The sequence below is a fragment of the Pseudoliparis swirei genome, chromosome 15, assembly GCF_029220125.1.
Source record: "Pseudoliparis swirei isolate HS2019 ecotype Mariana Trench chromosome 15, NWPU_hadal_v1, whole genome shotgun sequence".
Classification (NCBI taxonomy): Eukaryota; Metazoa; Chordata; class Actinopteri; order Perciformes; family Liparidae; genus Pseudoliparis; species Pseudoliparis swirei.
Window position 1 is genome coordinate 6150537 of NC_079402.1, and position 23370 is coordinate 6173906.

At 42.8% G+C, this 23370-nt stretch overlaps 1 protein-coding gene across 22 annotated transcripts in view; it reads left to right on the forward strand.

Annotated features, from left to right (window-relative positions):
• LOC130205452 (protein unc-13 homolog B-like) overlaps positions 1 to 23370 on the forward strand; it is a 71546-nt gene that overhangs the window by 35565 nt on the left and 12611 nt on the right. For 19 of the 22 annotated variants that reach the window (XM_056432827.1, XM_056432832.1, XM_056432835.1 and 16 more), the window contains 20 exons: positions 152 to 445; positions 565 to 655; positions 9293 to 9339; positions 9540 to 9618; positions 10420 to 10494; positions 11422 to 11641; positions 11745 to 11972; positions 12105 to 12246; positions 12380 to 12549; positions 14427 to 14542; positions 14825 to 14988; positions 15367 to 15517; positions 15647 to 15715; positions 16653 to 16742; positions 16899 to 17036; positions 17164 to 17294; positions 17454 to 17539; positions 20688 to 20814; positions 20995 to 21091; positions 22042 to 22185. In XM_056432827.1, the coding sequence (XP_056288802.1) occupies positions 152 to 445; positions 565 to 655; positions 9293 to 9339; positions 9540 to 9618; positions 10420 to 10494; positions 11422 to 11641; positions 11745 to 11972; positions 12105 to 12246; positions 12380 to 12549; positions 14427 to 14542; positions 14825 to 14988; positions 15367 to 15517; positions 15647 to 15715; positions 16653 to 16742; positions 16899 to 17036; positions 17164 to 17294; positions 17454 to 17539; positions 20688 to 20814; positions 20995 to 21091; positions 22042 to 22185 (2659 nt within the window). Of the gene's footprint in view, positions 1 to 151; positions 446 to 564; positions 656 to 9292; positions 9340 to 9539; positions 9619 to 9856; positions 10495 to 11421; positions 11642 to 11744; positions 11973 to 12104; positions 12247 to 12379; positions 12550 to 14426; positions 14543 to 14824; positions 14989 to 15366; positions 15518 to 15646; positions 15716 to 16652; positions 16743 to 16898; positions 17037 to 17163; positions 17295 to 17453; positions 17540 to 20687; positions 20815 to 20994; positions 21092 to 22041; positions 22186 to 23370 lie in introns of those variants that run through there. The other 3 variants (XR_008833919.1, XM_056432842.1, XM_056432841.1) reach the window with 3 other exon arrangements.

Here is a 23370-nt window from a genome sequence, read left to right on the forward strand (position 1 = left end):
GTTTTTTATGTAACCATCCCCACGTATCTGCCCATGGCTAATGTAAAAAATCTAAACTACAAAAATATTTAGAAATTGTCTTTCACCCATGTTTTAATCTCCCAAAAATCTGACATTGAATATTTTCCTCACCCCTCTCTCACCTTTGTAGTCCAGTGGAAAGTAGTCGCTTTGGGTCATCAGGAAACCTGAGCCAGACCAGCTCCCAGCTTAGTGAAACTGGCCAGGAGAGCACTGGAGGGTCCGAACTAGAGGAGTCCTTCCACGCCTACCACAGTACCAGCTACCATTCCTCCAACAATGGACAACCACGCACCAATGAACATCCTCCCACCAATGGTCCCTCTGCAGTCGGTGAGCATCAGAAACATGGGACGACTTCTGAAGTCGGACGAGGCCTGGGAAAGGACACACCAGCAGAGCGAGGCTCCTCTAAACTGCTACGGTACAGTTTATGCTCTGAATTCCACTCAGTCATATATGTGCTACAACAAAGATGCATGGGGACTGATAGATTGTCTCCATCTCTTTCTGCGACCCCTATTCTTAAATCTATGGAACCAGGTTCCATGATGATGGGCCGCCTTTACCATTTTCGCCATCCAGAGTTCGTTGGTTGAAGGCCATCAATAAAGTCAGGGTTCAGCTCCGGGAGGTAGGCAGTTTCACTTCAGTTCTTCATCACCAATTGACGTTCTTGACAATTTCTCCCCCCCCCCCCCTATCACACACACACACACCCAAACACACACACACACACAATGAAGATGCAGACATACACATTTTCAATTCTTTGAAAGTGGTTGAGTTTTACCTTGTTGGTTGTTTCAGAATGGATACAATGTGTAAGGATAATATAAGTAATATAATTGTTTTCTGTAACATCATACCCTCGGATATAGTTTTTCAGTGATATTGCATTTGTAATTCATTTGTGATAGTCTGTGTCTGCCTCATCTCCCTCTCGCAGTCTCGTTTTTCAATGGTTGATCTCTTCATATGTCACTGTGATTGTGTGGCTATGGTATAGTGTCCCTCTGTTGACTTGGGTCCATCACTCACTGCTTCAGGAGCCTATAATTTGCCTGAATAGATGGTTCACTCATGTTCTACAGCGAATGGTGACTCAATGATGGTCACTGAGTATTTTATCAGAATTGATAAACAATGGGTTTGTTTTCGGGAAAATGTTTGATGGTCCAGGGACAACAATCTTGTATTAACCACCATTCTCTTCTCATCTAAAAAATCTCATGAAAGGGTAGGGTGTACCGCAAGAGATGAGATGAAATCCTTTAATTTTTTAAAAATAAACTTAATACATATAGTAAATAATATGCCATTGTTTTGAACTGCATCAAGTCATGTTTGGCTTTTGGTGTCAGAATCAGATACCCCATAGCTTCATATTAAACCAATACCAATCTGGAGAATTGGTATCCAGCGCATGTTAACTGATAGTAAATCTAGTCCTGCATCTTATTGGGAATCTTTAGTGGGTGGTCATAATGAAAACATGGTAGTCTCTCAGCTCTAACTGGGGTTCATCCCGTTGATTATGGTTTTTATGGTACAGCAGTAAAGAAGTATATAGAACATTGATTGGCTCCATTTAGTGATTGGTTTGCATGGGCTTGTGCAGATGAACATGTACGGTGAGTGATGGCTGATCGAAGACATGAGTATAACTAGAATGGGCACTCGGTAGAGCGCATACCTTCGCATATCACAAGATTGGGCATTGAATTATGAACATTTTGGCATTAGTTGCATGCCAATTGGATATAAATTGACCGCGCTATGGTAAAAAGAAGATTTTGACCTTTTCATGACTTTGACCCGATCGATCCCAAAATCTAATCAAATGGTCCCCGGATAACAACCAATCATCCCACCAAATTTCATGCGATTCGGTTTAATACTTTTTTACTTATGCGAATAACACGCACGCACGCATACAAATACACGGCGATCAAAACATTACCTTCCGCATTTTAAATGCGAAGGTAACTAGAAAGCAAGGTGAAAGCTGTCTAAGTGCCATTTATTACAGGACGAATGCGAATGACTGTAATGAACAGTCACCTGCATAATGAGACACTGTAAATCAACCTTGCAAGTATGTTTAAATCCAGATAATAGAATGAGATGAGATATTTATTCATACCTTTTCCTGTCAAATGTTTGCACACGGGCAAATATATAACAAGAAGTGAAACCAGCTCCCAAATCCCTTCCCCCCCATATTTTCTGTTTTAAAGTCTTGGTCTCTGTCTTTTAGACCAAGAAATCATCGTTACAATGCGTACTGAGGTCATAAATAAATTAGGGCTGTGAAACGATTAAAATTTTTAATCGGGTTAATCACAGGTTTTTGTGGATTAATCATGATTAATCACATATTACCGATATTCTCGGTATATTTTGTGAGAACATAGAGATTTATGACAAAAGACGGATATATACATTTATACATTCTTCTATACAATGGTGCTGCAACTCAGCAGTTATTTAGCAGTTTTCTTCCATATGGAACATTAATACATCTTCATCCAAAACAGAATGTTTAACCCTCCTGTTACCTTTCGGGTCAATTTGACCCCATTCAATGTTTAATGTCGGTGTTCTTTGGGGTCAATTTGACCCCAGGCTGTTTTTCAAACATATAAGAAATATCAACTTTTTAATTTATTTAAAGGGCTATTTAGGTAGTCAACAAACAAACATAAAGTACCTCACACTTAAACTTGGGAAGCAATATTAATTCTAAGAATTTTCTGGAGGTTTTAATTGCTGGGGTCAAATTGACCCCGAGGGTAAAATATGTTAGTAAATGTAAAGGTAACAGGAGGGTTAAACAGAAAATTTTTCTCTTGTTTGTCAACTATTAACTCCACCATGATACAATCTAAAGGCCTCTAGTCTTCCTTTAGCAGCTGCTGAGGCAAACTGACTGTGTGGGTTTTCTTCATGAACTGGGCCGTGATGAAAGGGACGGCGGGGACACCGCTGCAAAGCTGAAACCTCACCGGCCCGGACACGGACAGGTGGACAGATTGACAAGTGACTTTTTTTTTGCTCGGTCCCGATGCGCGCGCACGGAGCTTGATAAGTGTTAACGCAACGCGAAGAGACAGAAATGACATGCTGCTGTGGAGATACGATCAACAACAGACGTTTAGTTTAATAAAAGAACAAAGACGTGCGATAGAGAACATGTCAGGGGGCGGGCCAATCTTTTTAATGTCATGCGATCTACCGACACTACGCCGCGATCGACTGGCAGGTTGCGATCGACGTGTTGAGACCCTGATCTACAGGAAGTAAAAGTCGTAACCTGCGGAAGGATCATTACCGTGAACAGCACGACCGTCTGCATGAGAGCGGACATAGTTCAGATTGAAGTGGTGTATTGGAAGCTCATTTTGCAAGTGACTTTTTTTTCGTCCCGACGACCAACAACAGACGGATTGGAAGCTCATTCTGCGCATGCGTTAAATGCGTTAAAAAAAAAAAAACTAGTTAAACCTGTAATTGAATTAACTGAGTTAACGCGTTATTTTTCACAGCACTAAAATAAATTAAGGGTAATTTTCTCATAGACAATTTCTTATGCTACCAGAATCCCCTGATGGCCATTAGAAAGAATGCAAGAATGCACTGACTGCAATATTTGAACAATTTTCCATCAACAAAGTTAAAAGTAAGCAAGGAAATCAGTAATTACAGGTAAGCCAATGGTACTGATATATTTATAAGGGGTTGTTTTCACTTTTTTATGAATAGAAAAGAGAATAATCCCGAGTATCAGCAGCCGCCAGATGTGAAAACTCAGAAATGGAGTAAATGTGACTGAGCTGGCGGTCTCACAGCCTCAGATCAGCTTTGTACTGGAATTCGTTGCCAGAGGACAGAAGGAGAGAGAGAATGCAGGAGGGTGGGAGCTGGGAGGGGGAGGAGGGATGGCTACTTAACTGAATAGTGAATTGCTATACGATCGTGGTCTGCAACTGTCATGCTTGCCATTCGGCAGAAATGCATCTCTGTCAATTAGAGAAAATCTGGTGTGATTAATGCAAAGCATCCATTTTTAATAATATGCCTGGGAATACATTTTGAACATAAACAGGGGCTTACTGATCTTGGAAGATTACATCTACAGGTTGTTCTTGATTATCATCTGTTTCCAGATAAGGTAAGGCTTACAATTTAATATCTATTTTCCATTCTTTGAATTACTTTGCGTCAAGTTTGTGTAGACTTTGATTAAATAGAAAGCGGAACTGCACGTTATACTGAGAGAAATGTATGTTCGGCTGATGTAAATAGAACATATTTTATGTATCTTAATGCTAAGTCTAAGCTTAGTCAAATTTCAATTTGGTTTGTTGGTCAGGTGATCTAAATTTTCATAGCAAATATTTAGCTTAGATGTCAACTTAAAAACCTCAAAAGAAAAGATTTCTTCTGCCCTGGACTATTTAGTGAGGAGAGAAAAGAGACTCCTGTGTGTTTCTACGTCTGACCTGAGAAAATGAGCCTGACCCGAACACCCTTTCTACGCTTTATCCTGGACAGCGAACTAATTAATGACTGACTGTCCGTGTGCACCCAGAGCAGATCATGGCTGGCTGTAAAAAGAGCCAGAAGCGCCCAGAATAAAAGCTTAATGTATTTTATTGTATTTGGTAGATAATGTGTTATACAGCCCAGATATTTCCATTAATATTTGTTGATGAGAAAATGAAAGAACAATAATATGTGTCTTAATCTTAGCTCATCTGCTTCTATTTAGCTAAACGCTCATCAGCTTTTTTTCAATCTCAGTAGCAATAGGAAACAGACAAACTCTCATCAGGATCAAGTGCTTATTGGAGACCTCCAGTACAGAGTGGGTTAATGTAGTTATTATACACTCACTGAAATTATATATTACATGGAATAGGAAATCTACTTACCAAAACCTAAACAAGTATTAATCATATGTTGGAGAATACAATTATTATTAATTATTTATCTCAACACAGGATAAAATATCTAGAAACCAGCATGCATCCTTCATAAGCCATAGTATTTGGCATATATTAGATTTGCGAAAATTCAGAATTTGCTGCATTTGGTCCGAATTAAATTATTTTACTTCCTATTAAGTGGCACATATCACACACAAAAATAGATATGTAGAGCATGTGTGTGAACATTCTTCAAACGTAGTGTGCACCAGTGAGATGGGCAGGCCACAATATAATGTATATATCGTAACTGTACATATGTAATCAATCATCACCAACCAATGAGCTGTGCCACATATACATTATGACTAAATGGAAAGAGCATGGAAGACGTATCCATATCATTGCTCAATTTCACATGCATGCATTCAATTTGATGCACATTAATACTACTTATATTGTACCATCAGATCAAATTAAGTTGCATTTTTGTGGTGTTCAATAATCCCTTTAGTGTTTATACTGTGGGCAATGGTTAAGCCGGGCAGCTGGTATGGGTGTGAAAGAATGACATGGTCTTAGAGGAAAGAATTGACCTATCATCTAATTACAAAGCTGCCTTTCCAGAGCATCCTAATTACAGAGATGAAAGCAGCTGCATGGTGCTGCTATTCTGACTCAGAGAAGGTCAGTTATAGACATTATCTATCCTACTTATATACTGTACTGAGTACTGTACACTCTCAATGTGCCATAAATACATGTATTGCCATTATTTAGTCAATGTAGCATTATTTGCTACCTAGTAATCTCAGTTTCCGATGTTACAATCTTTCTATTTCTAGCAGAGCCTGCCAAATGAGATTCCAATAGTAACATACAACGAGCATAGATCAGTTTTCACTGCTTTTTCAACAAATAACTTTATTTTTTTCTGCACAGGCACTCAGCTATTTGAAGTTTAAAATATCAGCTTATGCTATGCTATACGCCACCCTGAGGAGGAGTCACTGAGGCAATGATCTGTCCATGTGCGGGGACAGTTGACAAAGAGTGCCACCTCTTAGGGATGCTTCCCAGTGGACAGCTCAGTGGACACGATGAACCCCACAAATCGGACGTACTCCCACTGTCGCCCAAGAGGCAAGACCTGCAGAGGAAGAAATCCCAGAGCCCCAAAGTGGTTCGAAGCCTGCGCCAAACGCTGCAGAAGTGCCTGCAAGGACAAGAGGACAACTCTCTTCATGACCTGTCATCAGTGGAAACTATCTGCACCAAAGCTGACCACAGCAGTTTGGCTTACCAGGATGGCATTGGGGTTGTGGAGGATACTCTACCCATGCATATTGAAAAGATCAGAAACATAGAAGAGAAAAAGGAGAGGGAGGACGAGGAGGCAGGGGAAGGCTCTAGTAAACTTGTGGAACATATTTTTAAAGAACTGAAAGGCATTAACAAGATCCAGGAAGAAATTTCTGACCTGAGGCAGTATCTAACATCTGTGCGAGGCTCGGTGGATGAAGTATCTTGTTGCGTCGATGCGGTGCTCAGTGAAATAGGCGAGCTGTACTCTGGGGCTTCCGCTGCATCTCATCCTAGTCCTGTTTCTAAAACATCACGCATCAGACGAGGAAGCCTGGGTCGACAGAATGCCATCACATCTCTTCAAGATAGGGACACCAGTGCACTGTTGGATCGCAACGATTTTGGAAAATATCCGGGAAGTATGCCATCTCATAGATCACCTAAACCGTGGCACGTTGACAGATTCACCCTCCAATCAGACAAGCAAACCGACCAAGGGAACTCAAAGCAGAGTTCAAACATTTGCATGCTAGGCCCTGCGGAACCCGACCCCTGCTTCTTGGAGCTTCATCGTGGTCAGGACAACCAAAGCATCAGCTCTTTGTCATCGTGCCACAGTTTCAATTGTCAGGGAGCAAGCCTACTCTCTGGTGAAAAAGAATATGGAAGGTGGCCTTCTGTTGATATGCAGCTCAGTAGAAGTGGGGAAGGATGTTGGAGTGAGGAGGAAAGTGTCTGTTGTGTGAACAGCGTCAAAAAGCTTGAGAATTGTGTTGATGTTTGGGACAGGTGCACCATGGAGGAGACACAAAGCAGCACACCGGGTCATTCTTCACACAACAGCTCTGAGCATCTCTCATTGCTGTTCGGAAACCATTACAACTCTCCTTCCAGTTCTTCCAGTACGACGGACTGGAGGCCCCCGAGTCTACCAACTGAGGAAGAAAACCTGGAGTGCGATTGTTCGGCGAACTGCCCATACTCGCGTAGTTCTGGTTACCACACCATATATGCTTGTGCAAACGAACTGGGTAGTGAACCCTCCAGGAGTCTGAGTTGCTCCACTGTGCTGTTGACAGACTGTGATGATGGTTACCTGGAGCCGCATTCACTGTGTGATGACTGGCCATCCTCCGGTGACACTCTTGATCTGGGGTCTGCTGACAGTTTGGACAGGGAGTGGACCTATCACAGCAACTCTAGGGATGAAGCAGGAGAACATTTGTCACGAGAGTCTTCTGAAATGGATCCTAATAGCGCAGTCAATACCCCCACTGTAGGTTTTGATGTAACAAGTTTTGGCAAGGCTGTAATCACTTTCAGGTCCGCTTTGAAAAAGTTGGAAGGATCCCACCCTGAAGATGTTAAAGATGATGGTGGATCTGAAGCATCTCCATTCCCTGTCAGGAAATCCAGTGAGCCCAGAGAGCCCAAGCAGGAGCAGAGCAGTACAGAATATACAGAGGGAGATGTCAGTCTGACAAAGAATACCACTCAATTTGGCACTCAAAAAGAGCTGAGTGAGACTTCGGTCAACATGGATTGTGGCAAGACACATGAAGACAAGCCATCCCCCCACGAAGCAGTCCACTCTCCCTGCACCCCGACTAAATGTGACTCTGGAGAGATTTCCCAGGACAAAGGAGAATGTCCAACAGATAGGGAAATGTCCACCCTTGACTTAACACCAGAAAGTTGTCCAGCAAAGCAGGACGAGAGTCCGCTGGATTCAGGGCTCAGTACAGATGAGGTGCGGTTAAGTCCAATTCAGGAAAACCACATTCTCGATGAGGAAAAGTCTACTGATGCCAGTCACAAAGAGCGTATGGCTAATTTCCAGCGCATTCTGAGGGCAAAGCGGCAAACCCGTCATAGACTTTCCAAATCTGCTCAGGGGTCCCATGGGTCTCAGGGGTCCCAGGGGTCCCAAAACTCTCAAGGGTCTCAGGGATCGCAATCTCAAGACGAGTTTATCCAAGGTATATTCTACACTTCAAATCACTGTCAAGCCCAGTAATAACAGCAAAAACATACACCTTAAAGCATGTAATGATTTGGTGAAATGTACATATATTGCCTTGATATTAAAGCATAATACATTTATCAGTTATAAACACTTTTATTGTCTAATCCTACTGTGATTTTTTTCTTTGCAGATTGTGGGAGAGAAGATAATCAGGTTACTCATATAGCTATTCAAGCTACGGTTGTTTTCTTGTTAATTTTGGTCATTGTGGGATAATTGTTTTTATTTATGTTCCATTGCTTGTCTTTGTCAAAGGGAGTGCTTGAAAATGAGACAGGTTATCATCGGGTTGATTACAAACTTCATCCTGTTCTGGAAAGGATGTTTGTCTCATAACTTGAGTATTTTTGTGTAATAAATAGTGCATTATTGTTTCGTTCATGTTGCAAAAATCCCAAGTTCTGCTTTTGGTTCGAGCATTAGTGCAGCTGCTTCAGAAACTCTTACTTTGAGAGTTAACCCCAAAGGTATCTCCACTTTCAACTTTATCTGAGAGAACGATGTACAACGACAGATTAAATACTTTTACTTTTAGGGATAACTAGAAGAACTTGCCGTATGTATTTGTGTAGCCCCCCAGTCTTAATATCGGTGGTATTGCAAAATCCTTGCAGGTGATTCCTCTGCTCTGATGATCTGGGGGTGTCTGTTAAAGCAGTCTGTGGGAAAACTGATTTGTTTGACCTGTACAATAGATCAACTTATGTGGTATTGAGCCTCCATAAAGTTGGTCCATCATTGTATTTTACGTAACATCTTTCACAAGTACAGAGTTCAGCAACGTTTATTTGATCTTGTGCTTTAAATGCATCATCCCTTTTTGTATTGATTTTTTTATTTGACTTTGCATGTTCTGTAACACCATGGAGGTCAAACTCAACCAAATACAACTTTCCATTATTTCAATTTCACTCTTTTCATGCATCCCAGTCGTGAAATGTGATGTGCAATATAATGTGAACGCCATTTTAAGTCATCAGCCTAAATTCTCACATTTTAAATCCTATAGGTCCGAGATGAAGAACCCAATGCCAGACAAGCATGGGTCAAACCAGGGTAAGTCATATATACAATATTATATCACAATTGTAAGTATAATGTTTGCAAAAATGTAATCCGTAGCACTAAATTAGCTTGTCGATACTAAGCTGACTATAATCATATGACTATCGCGATGAGTGGAAATTTCCTGCAGTGCACCGCTGTGTATGCGGGTATGTGGGAACTTTTTATTCACTTTTATTCTGTCTGCGTAGTGGCGGATCTGGTCTGTATGGGATTGACAGCATGCCAGACCTGCGTAAAAAGAAGCCCATCCCCTTGGTCAGCGATGTGGTCAGTACTGACTCTTCATTCATTCATTATTAATACCATATGTCAAATGTCACCTTGTTTGTTTTTGTTATTTATTTGATGTTTGCATGTTTTTTTATTTGTGAGACCGCCACAGAAGTCGCAGTTCTCATTTTGGAGACAAATATAAAATCAGTCTTCTAATTTCTCTCTCCCTCCTTTCTTAAACCCAAAACTATTCCCCACAACTCTCTTGAATGCATTCACTCTCCTTGGTCAGGCTATGGTAAGTTAATAGAACCCAGTTGCCACTCCCTTTTCAACTGAAGCTTAAAATATCAAGTGGGACAAATAAAACAGTAGTTTCCTCGAACATATTTGTCGACAGCATGTTGATCTCTTTGATCGCCAACCTCTTGTTTCATAGAAAATGAAAGCAGCATGCATCTTGGTCCTGGGCAGCTTTTTCTTCCTACTTGATATTATCATTGCAATATGTTATCAACAAATCATTCCCCCACCTTTTGGTTTGTTTTAACACTCCCATGAAAATGTGTGGCTGATGGTTTTGGTTTTGTTTGATAGTATGACTTTTTAGTAGTTTCCTCTTCACTAGTCTCTTGAAACTAATACTACTCACATGGGTTTTCTGATCATCCGGTAAGAATTCCAACAAAAATAATAACCCTACTCGCCTCCCTTAAAACCACCCCGAGACACCCTTTTAACCATACTGACCTTCATTGTTATTGTCATATTTTGAGCAATGCTTGGTTGTGGGTTGAATGCACCTTTGATAAACGTTAACTCTGCCGAAATCTTCCCGTGTCACGTGTTGTTCAGTCTCTCGTCCAAGCCAGGAAGGCGGGGATCGCATCTGCCATGGCCGCACGGTCCTCAATCAAGGATGGGGAGCTGGTGAGTATTACAGTTTACCCTTTCAAATCCACCAATTAAATAAAAAATGGTATGATTCAGGATTCTTATGTTCTAATTCCATGCATTTAAGGGTGCTGTCACATATGTATTTAATTTAGTCCGGACCAAAGGGCAAAAATGAGACGTTGTTGCACTTTATTTCTGTTCCGGTTCCTGGTCACGCTGACTTTTTACAAACAAATCAAGAAAAAAGTAAAGATGAAGCTCTACGGACTGACTGACTAAAGTAAATTTTGGATTGAATAGTTTTGGTGATCATCACCCTGCATTATCAGGAAAGTAAAGAAATCTGGGAAGTTTATGCAGCACTTTAATGCTTCTGATGCATCCATTCATGTTTAGAAGAGATACCAAGTATTATTAGTAGTATTATTAGACTGAAAATGGATTGCATGTTTTGATAGTTAAGTAGAGATTTCGCAGGATAGCTAAGTAGAGACTTCGCAGGATCCGAGATGACTGGTGCGGATGTCGAGGTGCGTGCAGACATGCTAATAAGGAGTATTACTATGATCCCATGCTTTACAATGGAGATAATGAACTGGCAAAATACAGTCAAGCACGGCCATTTAGATTTTTTTAATTTTGGAAAATACCTGCACTGACGTGCATGTCTTCATTCGCATAAATAGGTTCTATGAATACAGATCAATAAGGATGATTCTTGAACAGGTTTCATGATCAGCAGATGGATTTATTAGTTGTTTAGCTTTAAAAAACAATCTATTATAAAGTGATGTGGTCTTTAAAAAAAACAAGCCAGAGTCTGCTTGGAAGCCTTGTCAGGCAGCCCTCGGCCCGGTTCACCCCAGCCCAAATGAACCGCACTAACCAGGGGCAACTGGACCAGATTTTAAGTTTAGTTATTTGTGAACACACCCTAAAAAAAGTATCCTCCTCCTGTAGAAAAACCATGTGTACAAGAAGACCCTGCAGGCTCTCATCTACCCCATATCCTGCACTACGCCACACAACTTTGAGGTGTGGACCGCCACCACACCCACATACTGCTACGAGTGTGAGGGGCTGCTGTGGGGAATAGCCCGCCAAGGCATGCGTTGCTCCGAGTGCGGGGTCAAGTGCCACGAGAAGTGCCAAGAGCTGCTCAACGCCGACTGCCTCCAGCGTGAGTACCGCCCAGAAAACAACCAAGCGTCACATGCACTACTACAAGTCGTAGTTTTCAATGGATTTTAATCTGCGTACATTTTCTCTTGTTAAATGCATAGGTGCGGCGGAGAAGAGCTCAAAGCATGGTGCTGAAGACCGAACTCAGAATATCATCATGGCCATGAAGGACAGGATGAAGATCAGGGAAAGGAACAAGCCAGAAATCTTTGAACTCATCAGGGAGGTGTTTATAATCAGCAAGGCCATCCACGCTCAGCAGATGAAGACCATCAAGCAGAGCGTTCTAGACGGCACTTCAAAGTGGTCAGCAAAGATCACCATCACAGGTGAGATTTTCTGAAATCAACCACAGCTTTAAAAGGGACATCCTCAGCATGAATCTTGGCGGTGGTCACTTGTAATTCTTGTTAATGCCAACGGTTGTCCCTCGTGTCTTTGTTCCTCTGTCGCTGCGGTAGTTGTTTGTGCCCAAGGACTTCAGGCAAAGGACAAGACAGGATCCAGCGATCCGTACGTCACTGTTCAGGTGGGCAAGACCAAGAAGAGAACCAAGACCATTTATGGCAACCTCAATCCTGTCTGGGAGGAGAAGTACCACTTGTAAGTCACCAACAAATGCCTCGGTTGAACAATGTGTGTATAAATGTAAAACATGTATATGGTGTTCTATGAAATCCTACCCTTCTTCTTTAGTTTGTATACGTTTTTTTTCTTTTCGTTTTCTTTCCACGAGCGAGTGCCACAATTCCTCGGACCGCATTAAAGTGCGCGTGTGGGACGAGGACGATGACATCAAGTCGAGGGTGAAGCAGCGTCTGAAGAGGGAGTCCGATGATTTCCTCGGCCAGAGCATAATTGAAGTGCGAACGCTGAGCGGAGAAATGGACGTCTGGTACAACCTGGGTCAGTACGCTGTCCGGTCATGGACAACACAGTAAGACGTATACTGCTGGTCCAACCTAACGCTGGACCGAATTAGGGGACAACTCTCAACAATCCCTAACATAGAAACTCACTCACAGCAGTTCTACACATTAGAGAGACTTTTCTCTCGGTGGAGTATAGATGATAAGCACATCCTCTGCACTTGTCTTAGGCCCGTGGGTCAAAAGATACTGTTTCAGGGAGGAAAGTAGAATAAAGTTCTTACCGTTACTACAATGCCAACCTTCAGCGCTTCATAATGTTCAAAACGTTAAAAAAAATAACAATTAGTTTTGTTTTGAAGTGACAACTAAATCCATCTCCAACAGTTTACACTGTGTGTTCATTATACTCCAACCATAATGCCAGCCGAGTTACAGAAGTCTACAGCGTCGCTTTGCCTGCGGTCCGTTTTGTTGGAAGAAAACTGAACAGGAAAAAATGTCGTCCAATATTTTACTTTGGAGATGTTTGCAAGAAATGGTAGCAGTAGGTCAACTATAACTATATAAAACACGCCGACACTGGAACGATTCAGAAGAAAACTAAAAGGGCACACAGACCCAATTGGAATGTTGTTCTTCCGTCTTATGTTAGCCGTTTCTAAACTAAACCTTTTCGTGGCATGGAAAACCAGGTCGTCCCCGTACCGGTTCTACTTCCACCCATGGTTGCTGCGTGTTCTTCCTCATTTACCATGTCTGCTTTGATTAGTTCCACTTTCGAAAGGATTGATTCACTTCCGAAGAAGGGTGCATTTATTCACGTGTGTTTCCAGAACAACCTCAACCTCATTAGCCATTATCTCCTTGGTTTGCAGGTAATTTATTTCATTGCATGTTTTCATGGAGTGGCCCCAAGGACTAAATAGACCTGCATGAAAATACGTGCGGTCCTTTTAGCGCCTGCTAATGAAAAACAAACTAAATGTCTCTTGAAAATCCCAAGTTCTATTCCATCAGGTTTGCAGACGAGCCCCGAATACAGTCGATATGCAATTTTATTGGCCCCTTGTGCAATTTAGTAGGAGCACAAGTACAGGTTGAAGACACCCCAACCACTTCCATTAGGTCACGTTGCTTTGATTGATCGCTATCCATTAAAAGCCCTCCATTCTCCCCCCTGCGTTGCATGTGAAAGTGAGGTGTTCACTGTCCTGTCTCCACTTGATTAAAAGTGAAAAAGATTGGCATTGATCACATTCCCGCTGGAAGAGCCCTGAATACAAATGTGCCTATAAATCTGCGCTTGTTTCGCGTCAACTGGGAGACACAAAGTGCTTGATTTTAATATCCCTCTTGATGACCACATCGGAGAAACATTCCTGTCAGGAGCCGTTTTGCAAAATGAAGGATCAGTCATGTTGTGTGCGCTTTGTATCATTCTCGCGCTCCGAAGCGTCCCTCTGGACTCTCTTCCCCTCCTGATGTGTGATTATCACCCCCCCACTGACACACACACACACACACACCACTCCACCGACACGTACAAATTACCCTCAATGATGTGCCTGTCAGAGCAAATAACAGGTTGTGAAGCCGAACCGAGTGTATTTCAACTATCAGGCGCACATCCACGCACAGCCCCTCTGCCATTGTCTCCCTCACCGCCAGCCAGAAGACTTCTATTAGCGTCGCCGGCTCTGCGCTGCCGTCAAACTGTAGAAACAGCACACACACACACACACACACATATACACTCACGCCCCTGCAGGAGCACTGCCCCAGTAAGAGTGTGTAATTAGCGTTGCGTTAACGAGGCCGACTTCCCGCTGTGGCTGCCGAGTCAGGGATTGGAACTGGGAGTTATGAGTCGCTGCATCTGCTTGACGCGTGTCTTTGTGTCTTTGATGACAGAGAAGAGGACGGACAAGTCGGCTGTCTCGGGGGCCATCCGCCTGCAAATCAACGTGGAGATCAAGGGCGAGGAGAAAGTGGCTCCGTATCACGTGCAGTACACCTGCTTGCACGAGGTATTTGGCTCTCACTCGCCACGGGGTCGTGGTAATGACCTAAAAGCACAAAGTCAAGTAACGGCCACCACAGGACTTCTGTGATGTGGATGGCTAGAAATTGCATGTAATCAGCCTCAGAATCAATGGCATAACAGTTACATAATCCCCCCTCGACCTAGGTTTTACTATCTCACACACCTCGCATATCCTGAACCCTTGCGCATAACCCCTCTACGTCCCATATTTGTTCTGATCCACAAAAGCCATTCAAATGACCGGCCCCTCTCTGTTCCGGTGCAGAATCTGTTCCACCACTCGACCGACATGCTCGGCCAAGGCGCGGTGAAAATCCCGGAGGCCCGCGGGGACGACGCCTGGAGGGTCTACTACGACGACGTGGCCCAGGAAGTAGTGGACGAGTTTTCCATGCGCTACGGGATCGAGTCCATCTACCAGGCCATGACGTGAGTCGGGAGAGTCTCTCTCTACCTCTCGGTGTGTGTGTGTGTGTGTGTGTCCATCCCTCTCTTTCTGCTCTCACATGAAATTGCCTCAGGGTGCCGTCTGAGAAGCAATTTGCCCCCGCCCCCTCCGTCGGTCTCCAAATAAGAGGAAAATAATTTACACATGTGCTTAGTATGGATTTCAGGCGGGGCCCCATCATTCACATAAATGTCACTCCAATGGGAACGAACAACATGCACATACACTTTGACAACAACAACAAATTCCGTGACGGCAAAATGTCTCAATGTGAATGTGACGGGCCGGAGGGGAAGAGGACGGCCCGCCGCCACCCGGGTCTTTAATCAAGCTCTCCCCGTGCTGCCCCGTCTCTCCAGGCACTTTGCCTGTCTGTCGTCGAAGTACATGTGTCCCGGGGTTCCCGCCGTGATGAGCACCCTGCTGGCCAACATCAACGCCTTCTACGCTCACACGACGGCCTCCACCAATGTGTCCGCCTCCGACCGCTTCGCTGCTTCCAATTTTGGGGTTTGTATTATTGCCGCGTCACACAGACACACACACAAACAAAACACTCAGGAAATAAAGAAATGTGTCTTTGTTTATCTTTTTCCTTCCACTTCCTGTTCTCATGATTGTCTTTTTTTCACCACACAGAAAGAACGCTTTGTCAAGCTCTTAGACCAGCTCCACAACTCCCTGCGCATCGACCTCTCAACCTACAGGGTAAGATTATGATTGTATTCAATAAATATCGCCACCACTAAAGACATGATATTGTTCTCAAAATTCATATCGCCGCGATATCGTTCTCCATGCCGATAATGTTGTATTTATTTTCACTCGATATGCTACACTGAATTTGTCCCCATTATTTAATATTATATAACAGAATGTATTATATTATTCTTACACCCCAGCCCGACTTGTGACTCCGTCACTGCAATACATTGATAATAATATTCTCCCTCATATTCCCAATTTATAATATATTTCTATATGTATTCATTTAAAGCATAAGACTTCCTTTATGTACATGTGCAGAATCAAAATAAACTATTAGAACCGAACTTTAATAACTACAAAGATAATCCAGACTGTTTGCTGTCCCGGCTCCTCAGTGGTGGAACAAGCTCCCCACTGACATCAGGACAGCAGAAAGTCTCTACAGCTTCTAAAAACACATCTTTTCCAACTATACCTTGAATAAAAACAGATTAGCACTTCAGTGGCACTTGAATGGCACGTACTTATTGTATTACTTATAGTATTACTTATGGTATTTCTTATGGTAGTTTTGTAATTTGCCTTTCTTGAAGAAACGTTAATTTCTTATTTTTTGTTGTTCTGAGTTTGTACTCATGGTTGAATGCACTTATTGTAAGTCGCTTTGGATAAAAGCGTCAGCGACATGACATGTAATGTAATTATACTACCATAAGTTATTGTGTCTGCTTATGTAAAGTTAAGCAAACACTTACATGGGAAACGTCATCTCATGTTTTATTCTACATTTTGTGACTCATTTGAATTTGGAATAATCATTTGATGTCCGACCACAAGTACAAACTGTGACGGCAATCCCATTGAACAGTTATGAACCGCAGCGGTAGGTCCTTCACTCTATTGAGTTGTGTTTAAGGGCACGTTTCTCCTCCTGTAGAACCACTTCCCCGCCAGCAGCAAGGATCGCCTGCAGGATTTGAAATCCACCGTGGACCTTCTAACCAGCATCACCTTCTTCAGGATGAAGGTATTTTCCTTTTCGACTGTGGCGGATCTCAGCAAGTGGTGATCAAATGATCTTCACATGCGACATTTTGTAGATAACCCTGTTGCCAGGCGAGCGTCGATACCTATTTGTTAGTCGTTCACCGCCAGCGTCGCTTTTCTCCCGTCTGATGGTCAGGTCCAGGAGTTGCAGTCTCCGCCGAGAGCCAGCCAGGTGGTGAGGGACTGCGTCAAGGCCTGCCTCAACTCGACCTACGACTACATCTTCAACAACTGCCACGAGCTGTACAGCAGGCAGTACCAACCCGCCGACGCGGTGAGTGGCTTACTAATCGTCCAGCTGTGCCCCTGTTCAGTCAGTAATTAAAAGCGCCGCTAGGCCAGATGTCTCTCTCTCTCTCTCTCTCTCTCTCTCTCTAACCCTGTGTTGTGGTCTCACCCAGAACAAGGAGGAGCTCCCTATGGAGGAGCAGGGGCCGAGCATCAAGAACTTGGACTTCTGGCCCAAACTCATCATGCTCATCGTCTCCATCATTGAAGAGGACAGGAACTCCTACACGCCTGTGCTCAACCAGTTAGTATCGGGCTCGCACTCCCTTTCATCCTCTCTGTGGCCGGAAATAAACTCAATAAGTTTGACTGCATCTTGAGTTTCCCTGTTATATATTCCTGCTCCAGTGACAGTAGGAGAGTTTCAAATGTTCACAACACCCAATCGTTGTCAAATTGTCAGGTTCCCCCAAGAGCTGAACGTGGGGAAGGTGTCAGCGGAGGTCATGTGGACATTGTTCGCTCAAGACATGAAGTATGCTATGGAAGGTAAGTCGTTGTGAGATATCCATCAGCCCACTCGTGATCAATTGTCGGTATTTGCCCCCCCTCTCCCCCCCCCTCCCACCCCACTACAGACTTGCCGCCGGTGTTAATTTCGGTAACTAAAGCTACTCCTAAATAGACGAGTTGTTCGTCAACGACCTCGTTCATTGCGTTATTGAACAGCAACGGTGACGATATCTAACGTGAAATATCATTGATGAGATAAAGACAAACATATAGTTTTACCAAACCAAGAGAAAACATTTTGACTAGAAGTTGACTTAATGGACTTTGTGACTTTTCGTTGACTAAAACTACGAAGGCTATAAATGAGACTGGAACTAATAAGCAACTCCGTCTTAAGGATGATACTAAATCTAAAATAGCTGCCAAAATTGACACGGTGACTAACACACTAAATATGAGCGTACTTATAGTATACTTAAAGTGTTCATATTTGTTGAATTTTGGTGGTAGATGGTAAATGGACCTGTACTTCATTTTTCTAGCCTTCCGACCACTCAAAGCGCTTTAACACTACATGTCAATCACCCATTCGTACACCGGCGGCACAGCCTCCGGGAGAAATTTGGCCGGGGATCGAATGGCCGATCGTCTGGTTGAAAGACAACCCTGCTCTACCGCTGAGCCACAGTCGTTTTTAAAATTGTTTTAATGTGGAAAACGTTTGGGCTTCGGAGGGAAAGAACAAATGGGAAGAAGACAAGTTCCTGGTTTTAAACGGTGCAGTGAAAGAGAGAATGAATTATCGTGCAGTGTGCCAGAGCGGCTTTTGCCTCCCAGGAGCCTCTCTGTGATTTCTCTCTGCACCATCGGCCTCCATTTGCCAGTCAGCTTTTATCCCAGCCCTCGTCCTCAAGAGAGACAGACAGCCTCACTTTCTCTCTTTCACATACTGCAGCAAAGAAGTGGCGGCCCCTTCATGTCCAATCCGCTTGAATATATAAAGGGATGGATCGAGTCCTCAGAGATTTTGCTCCAGAAGCACTACCAAGGGACACTTCAGATTTAAGAGCAGACGTGTTTTTTAGTGGGTCACTCAAAAAATTCTCTTCAAGCTACTGGGTAGAGTTGGGCTGATTGTTACTATTGATGCAGTCCAAGTCGAGTCCGAGCCAAGGCCAAGTCCAAAGGCAGTTGAAACCAAGTCAAGACCGAGTCCAGAGCAAAGATGATAATCTATAATCTATAATTGATAGCGATCAATCTTCTAACATCAAGCTAATCAAAAGACTTTTCTACTTCAGGACTACCTCCAATGTGTCCCACATAGAGGCACTTTCCTTTTTCTATTTATTCATTGGGATTATTACTCTGCAAAGAGCATGGACGCAGGAAGTAGCGGTGCTGCACCACTTCCTCAAACAAGTGGCTATAAAGTTCCAACGCTTTTTCACATGTAGACCGTTTGTGGCGGGAAAAGAGGATTTGCTTAGTTTTTTTGTGTCTGTTTATCATTATATGCATTCATCCATTATTCCTTGTGGTGCAGAATCTATTGTGCACAGCAGTATTGAGAGAGACGGACCACAGTTTGGAGACGTGATGCAAAAACAAGCCACAGAGGCCGGATGTGCCTTGTTGATTGCCGCGGTCGAATGTGTATAAGAACATTTCAATTTCAATTCAGTTTATTTCGTATAGCCCGAGATCAAAATGTACAAATTTGCCTCAGAGGGCTTTACAATTACGACATCCCTGACCTTTGACCTCACATTGATTCAGGAAAAACTCCCATGTAATAGAAAAAAGGGAAGAAACCTTCCGGAGAGCAACAGAGGAGGAGAAGCGCTGTGTCGGTAGATTCAACAATCCAACACTGGAAGTCCGTTTAGATGCTGTGGCTCACTGGCCGGTGGTTGAAAGCACAACAACTGCTTTGGGGATTTCCACAAGTGAGACACCCGCCATGGGACTGCGCAGTGATTCTGCAGTATTGAAATGCAGCAATGAACCGAATGTCAGAAGATTTACAATCGTGTAAGGTCACCTTGTACGATTGTAAATCTGACTTTCGGTTCATGTCATCATCGTGCCACTGATACTTCCAGTTTTATTGAATTAGTCATCCTAAACGTTGGACTTCCTCAAAGAGTCCGATCAAAAGGCTCTCTGAACAACAGAGGCCACTGATTCCAGCACGACACATCCATCCTCTCCACTCTATGAAGGGTTCAATCTCTTTGAAGTCACATGAAAGCACTTCTACACTATACAGTCCTGTTGATAAATGAGCTGTTGTTAAATTTCATTTCGCTTTTGATGCCCGTTATCTTTGTTTTGGAGCTCGTCCAGAGCGATAGTCTCATTGTAATAACTGACAGATGTGACGGTGAGAGTCTGAGTTTTGTTTTGTATAGTGAGCATGTCTGGGAAAAACACTACAGTTCGAGGCACTGGGATGAGAGTCATGTGAGTTATTAAAAAAAAAATCAATGAGGCCAAAATGTCCCTACTTATCCAAAGAAATCCCCATTTTAGTTCTAATGACAAACACACACACCATCATGCTTTCACATTTGACACAACCAGTGAGATATTTATGTGTATATATATATATATAATATGTTTGTATATATACATGTGTATATATATATATATATATGTATATATATATATGTATATATATATATATATATATATATATATATGTGTGCGTCAATCAATCAAAAGTAATCATAAATTGATACTCATATTTTGTCTAGTTGTTTCTTTCTTTCTACTCAATTTTAAAACCATTGGTTGAAAGTGGACGCCAACACTGTAAACGCCCAAATTGTAAGGGCCAGACTTTCTACATACCTGATACTGGAAAATGTGTTCAATTACTATTATGCCCAAATATAGCTAATGTGCCTAATGTCGCTAATTTGCCTCATACCTAAATTTACATCTATTCTTTTTGCTAAATTAAAAATGTTCAATCTCCATTTAATTTAGCATCTGCATGAAAGCCATAAACAAATAAAAAAATGTTTTATCAGATTGAAAATAAATGTAGGCAATAAGTGGTAAGTGGGAGAAACACATTAAAGTCCACAGTTATGGCACGAATATCCTCGTTCTTTCCCATGATGCAACTCTCTGGCTCAACCTCATTCCAGGCTCTTGTGTCTTTTTGTATGTGCAGAGCACGAGAAGCAACGGCTGTGTAAGAGCACCGACTACATGAACCTGCACTTCAAAGTCAAGTGGCTCAACAACGAATACGTCAAGGAGCTGCCGAGCTTTAAGGGCGTCGTTCCCGACTACCCATCGTAAGTGCTTTTGACTCATTCTCTCGTAGGCACAGGGAAAAAGTTTCATTTATTTTCCCCAAACTTCTTTATCTAATTGATTGATTGATCCCGAACCTAGGTAATAGTTCAGGATATTATATCAATAACATAGAGATACATGAAATAAATAACTTGTGTTGTCTTTATTTTCCCTTGCAGATGGTTCTTACAGTTTGTGCTGCAGTGGTTGGAGGAGAATGAAGATGTATCCATGGAGTTCATGCATGGAGCACTCGAGAGAGACAAAAAAGATGGAGTAAGAAAATTAAAATTGCCCCTTTTTATACACTACCGTTCAAAAGTTTGGGTCATCCAGACAATTTTGTGTCTTCCATGAAAACTCACTTTTATTTATCAAATGAATTGAAAATTGAATAGAAAATATAGTCAAGACATTGACAAGGTTAGAAATAATGATTAATATTTGAAGTATTAATTTTGTTCTTCAAACTTCAAGCTCAAAGGAAGGCCAGTTGTATAGCTTATATCACCAGCATAACTGTTTTCAGCTTTGCTAACATAATTGCACAAGGGTTTTCTAATCAGATATTAGTCTTCTAAGGCGATTAGCAAACACAATGTACCATTAGAACACTGGAGTGATCGTTGATGGAAATGGGCCTCTATACACCTATGGAGATATTTCATTAGAAACCAGACGTTTCCACCTAGAATAGTCATTTACCACATTAACAATGTATAGTGTGTATTTTCGATTAATGTTATCTTTATTGAAAAAACAGTGCTTTTCTTTGAAAATAAAGACATTTCTAAGTGACCCCAAACTTTTGAACGGTAGTGTATGTTGTTACCTCTTCAAGAGTTGTTTAAAACCATGGATGTTAAAACGCCCACAATCCAGCTAACGGCCCCCGCTAAACTGTGTTTGTGAACCAGGATTGTTGTGGGTTGCGCTGCACCACATCAGCCCGAGCTTTTAGGTTCCTAGATAATATCCTTTTGAATATAAATGGGTTCTCAGTAGAACCACCTGAAGGGATTTTAGATGAAACCTTTGGAAATTTAAAAGAATTCTCAGTAGAAATGCCTCTGGGGATTTCAGATGAAACCCTTGAAAGTTGAAAGTTTATTTTTATTTTTTAGACCCCATTTGTAGGTTCCATGAAATGCTTTAAAACTATAGACGTTTCTAGTTGAGACCTTTTATTCCCAAGAGTGTAATTGAATGTATTTGTTTGTGTTCAGTTCCAGCAGACGTCTGAGCATGCTCTGTTCTCCTGCTCGGTGGTGGACATCTTCACCCAGCTCAACCAGAGCTTTGAGATCATCAAGAAACTGGAATGTCCCGACCCCGACGTCATGGCTCAGTACAGTCGCCGCTTCTCCAAGGTACACACACCCAATGCTCCTGGGTACGACACACAGGAGCTTCATCAAACGTGTACTTTTCTATGCTTGATAATGAATTGACCGTCAATGATCACAAGCAGCGTGTCACTGTGGTTGGTGTTAAAAAGAGTATGAGATTTCAAGATTCAAGATTCAAGATGTTTTATTTGTCACATACACACACAGGGTGTGCAGTGAAATGAAAGTGGCAATGCTCAGCAGGAATGTGCAAGGGCAACAAGTACACACTATTTACAAATAAAAAACAACACAATATTTACAGTAAGTGTGTGTGTGTGTGTGTGTGTGTGCCTAAGAGGGGCAGTTGTGTGGGTCTATGTGGGGGTCCTGGTGAGGTCGGAGTTCACAATCCTGATGGCCTGAGGAAAGAAACTCCGTCTCAGTCTCTCTGTTCTTGCAGCGTGACTACGGAGGCGCCTGCCTGACCGCAGCAGCTGAAACAGTCTGTTGTTGGGGTGGTGAGGATCCTTCATGATCCTGCCGGCTCTGGTTCTGCACCTCCTGGTGTACAAGTCCTGCAGGGTGGGAGTGTAGTTCCAATAGTGCGCTCAGCCGAACGCACTACTCTCTGCAGAGCCTTCCTGTCCTGAGCGGAGCAGTTGCCAAACCAGGCTGTGATGCTTCCTGTCAGGACGCTCTCTACAGCTCCAGAGTAGAAGGACTGAAGGATCCTCTGGGAAACTTTAAATTTCCTCAGCTGCCTGAGGTGGTAGAGGCGCTGCCTTGCCTTTCTCACCAGAGTGTCTGTGTTTGTTGACCATGTCAGATCCTCGGTGATGTGGACTCCCAGGTATTTATACCCGCTCACCCTCTCCACAGTAGTCCCGTTAATCCCCAGTGGTGAGTACGTCCTCTGTTGTTGTACCCTCCTAAAGTCCACAATCAGCTCCTTAGTTTTGGTGACATTCATGATGAGGCTGTTGTCCTGGCACCAGAGTGACAGATCAGCAACTTCCTCCAGGTAGGCCTTCTCGTCGTTGTCGGAGATCAGGCCCACCACCACTGTGTCATCCGCAAACTTGATGATGGTGTTGAGCTGAACCTGGCCACACAGTCATGTGTGTACAGGGAGTACAGTAGGGGGCTGAGGACGCAACCCTGGGGATCCTGTGTTCAGGGTGAGGATTTGGAGGTGTGTCTGCCCACCCTGACCACCTGTGGCCT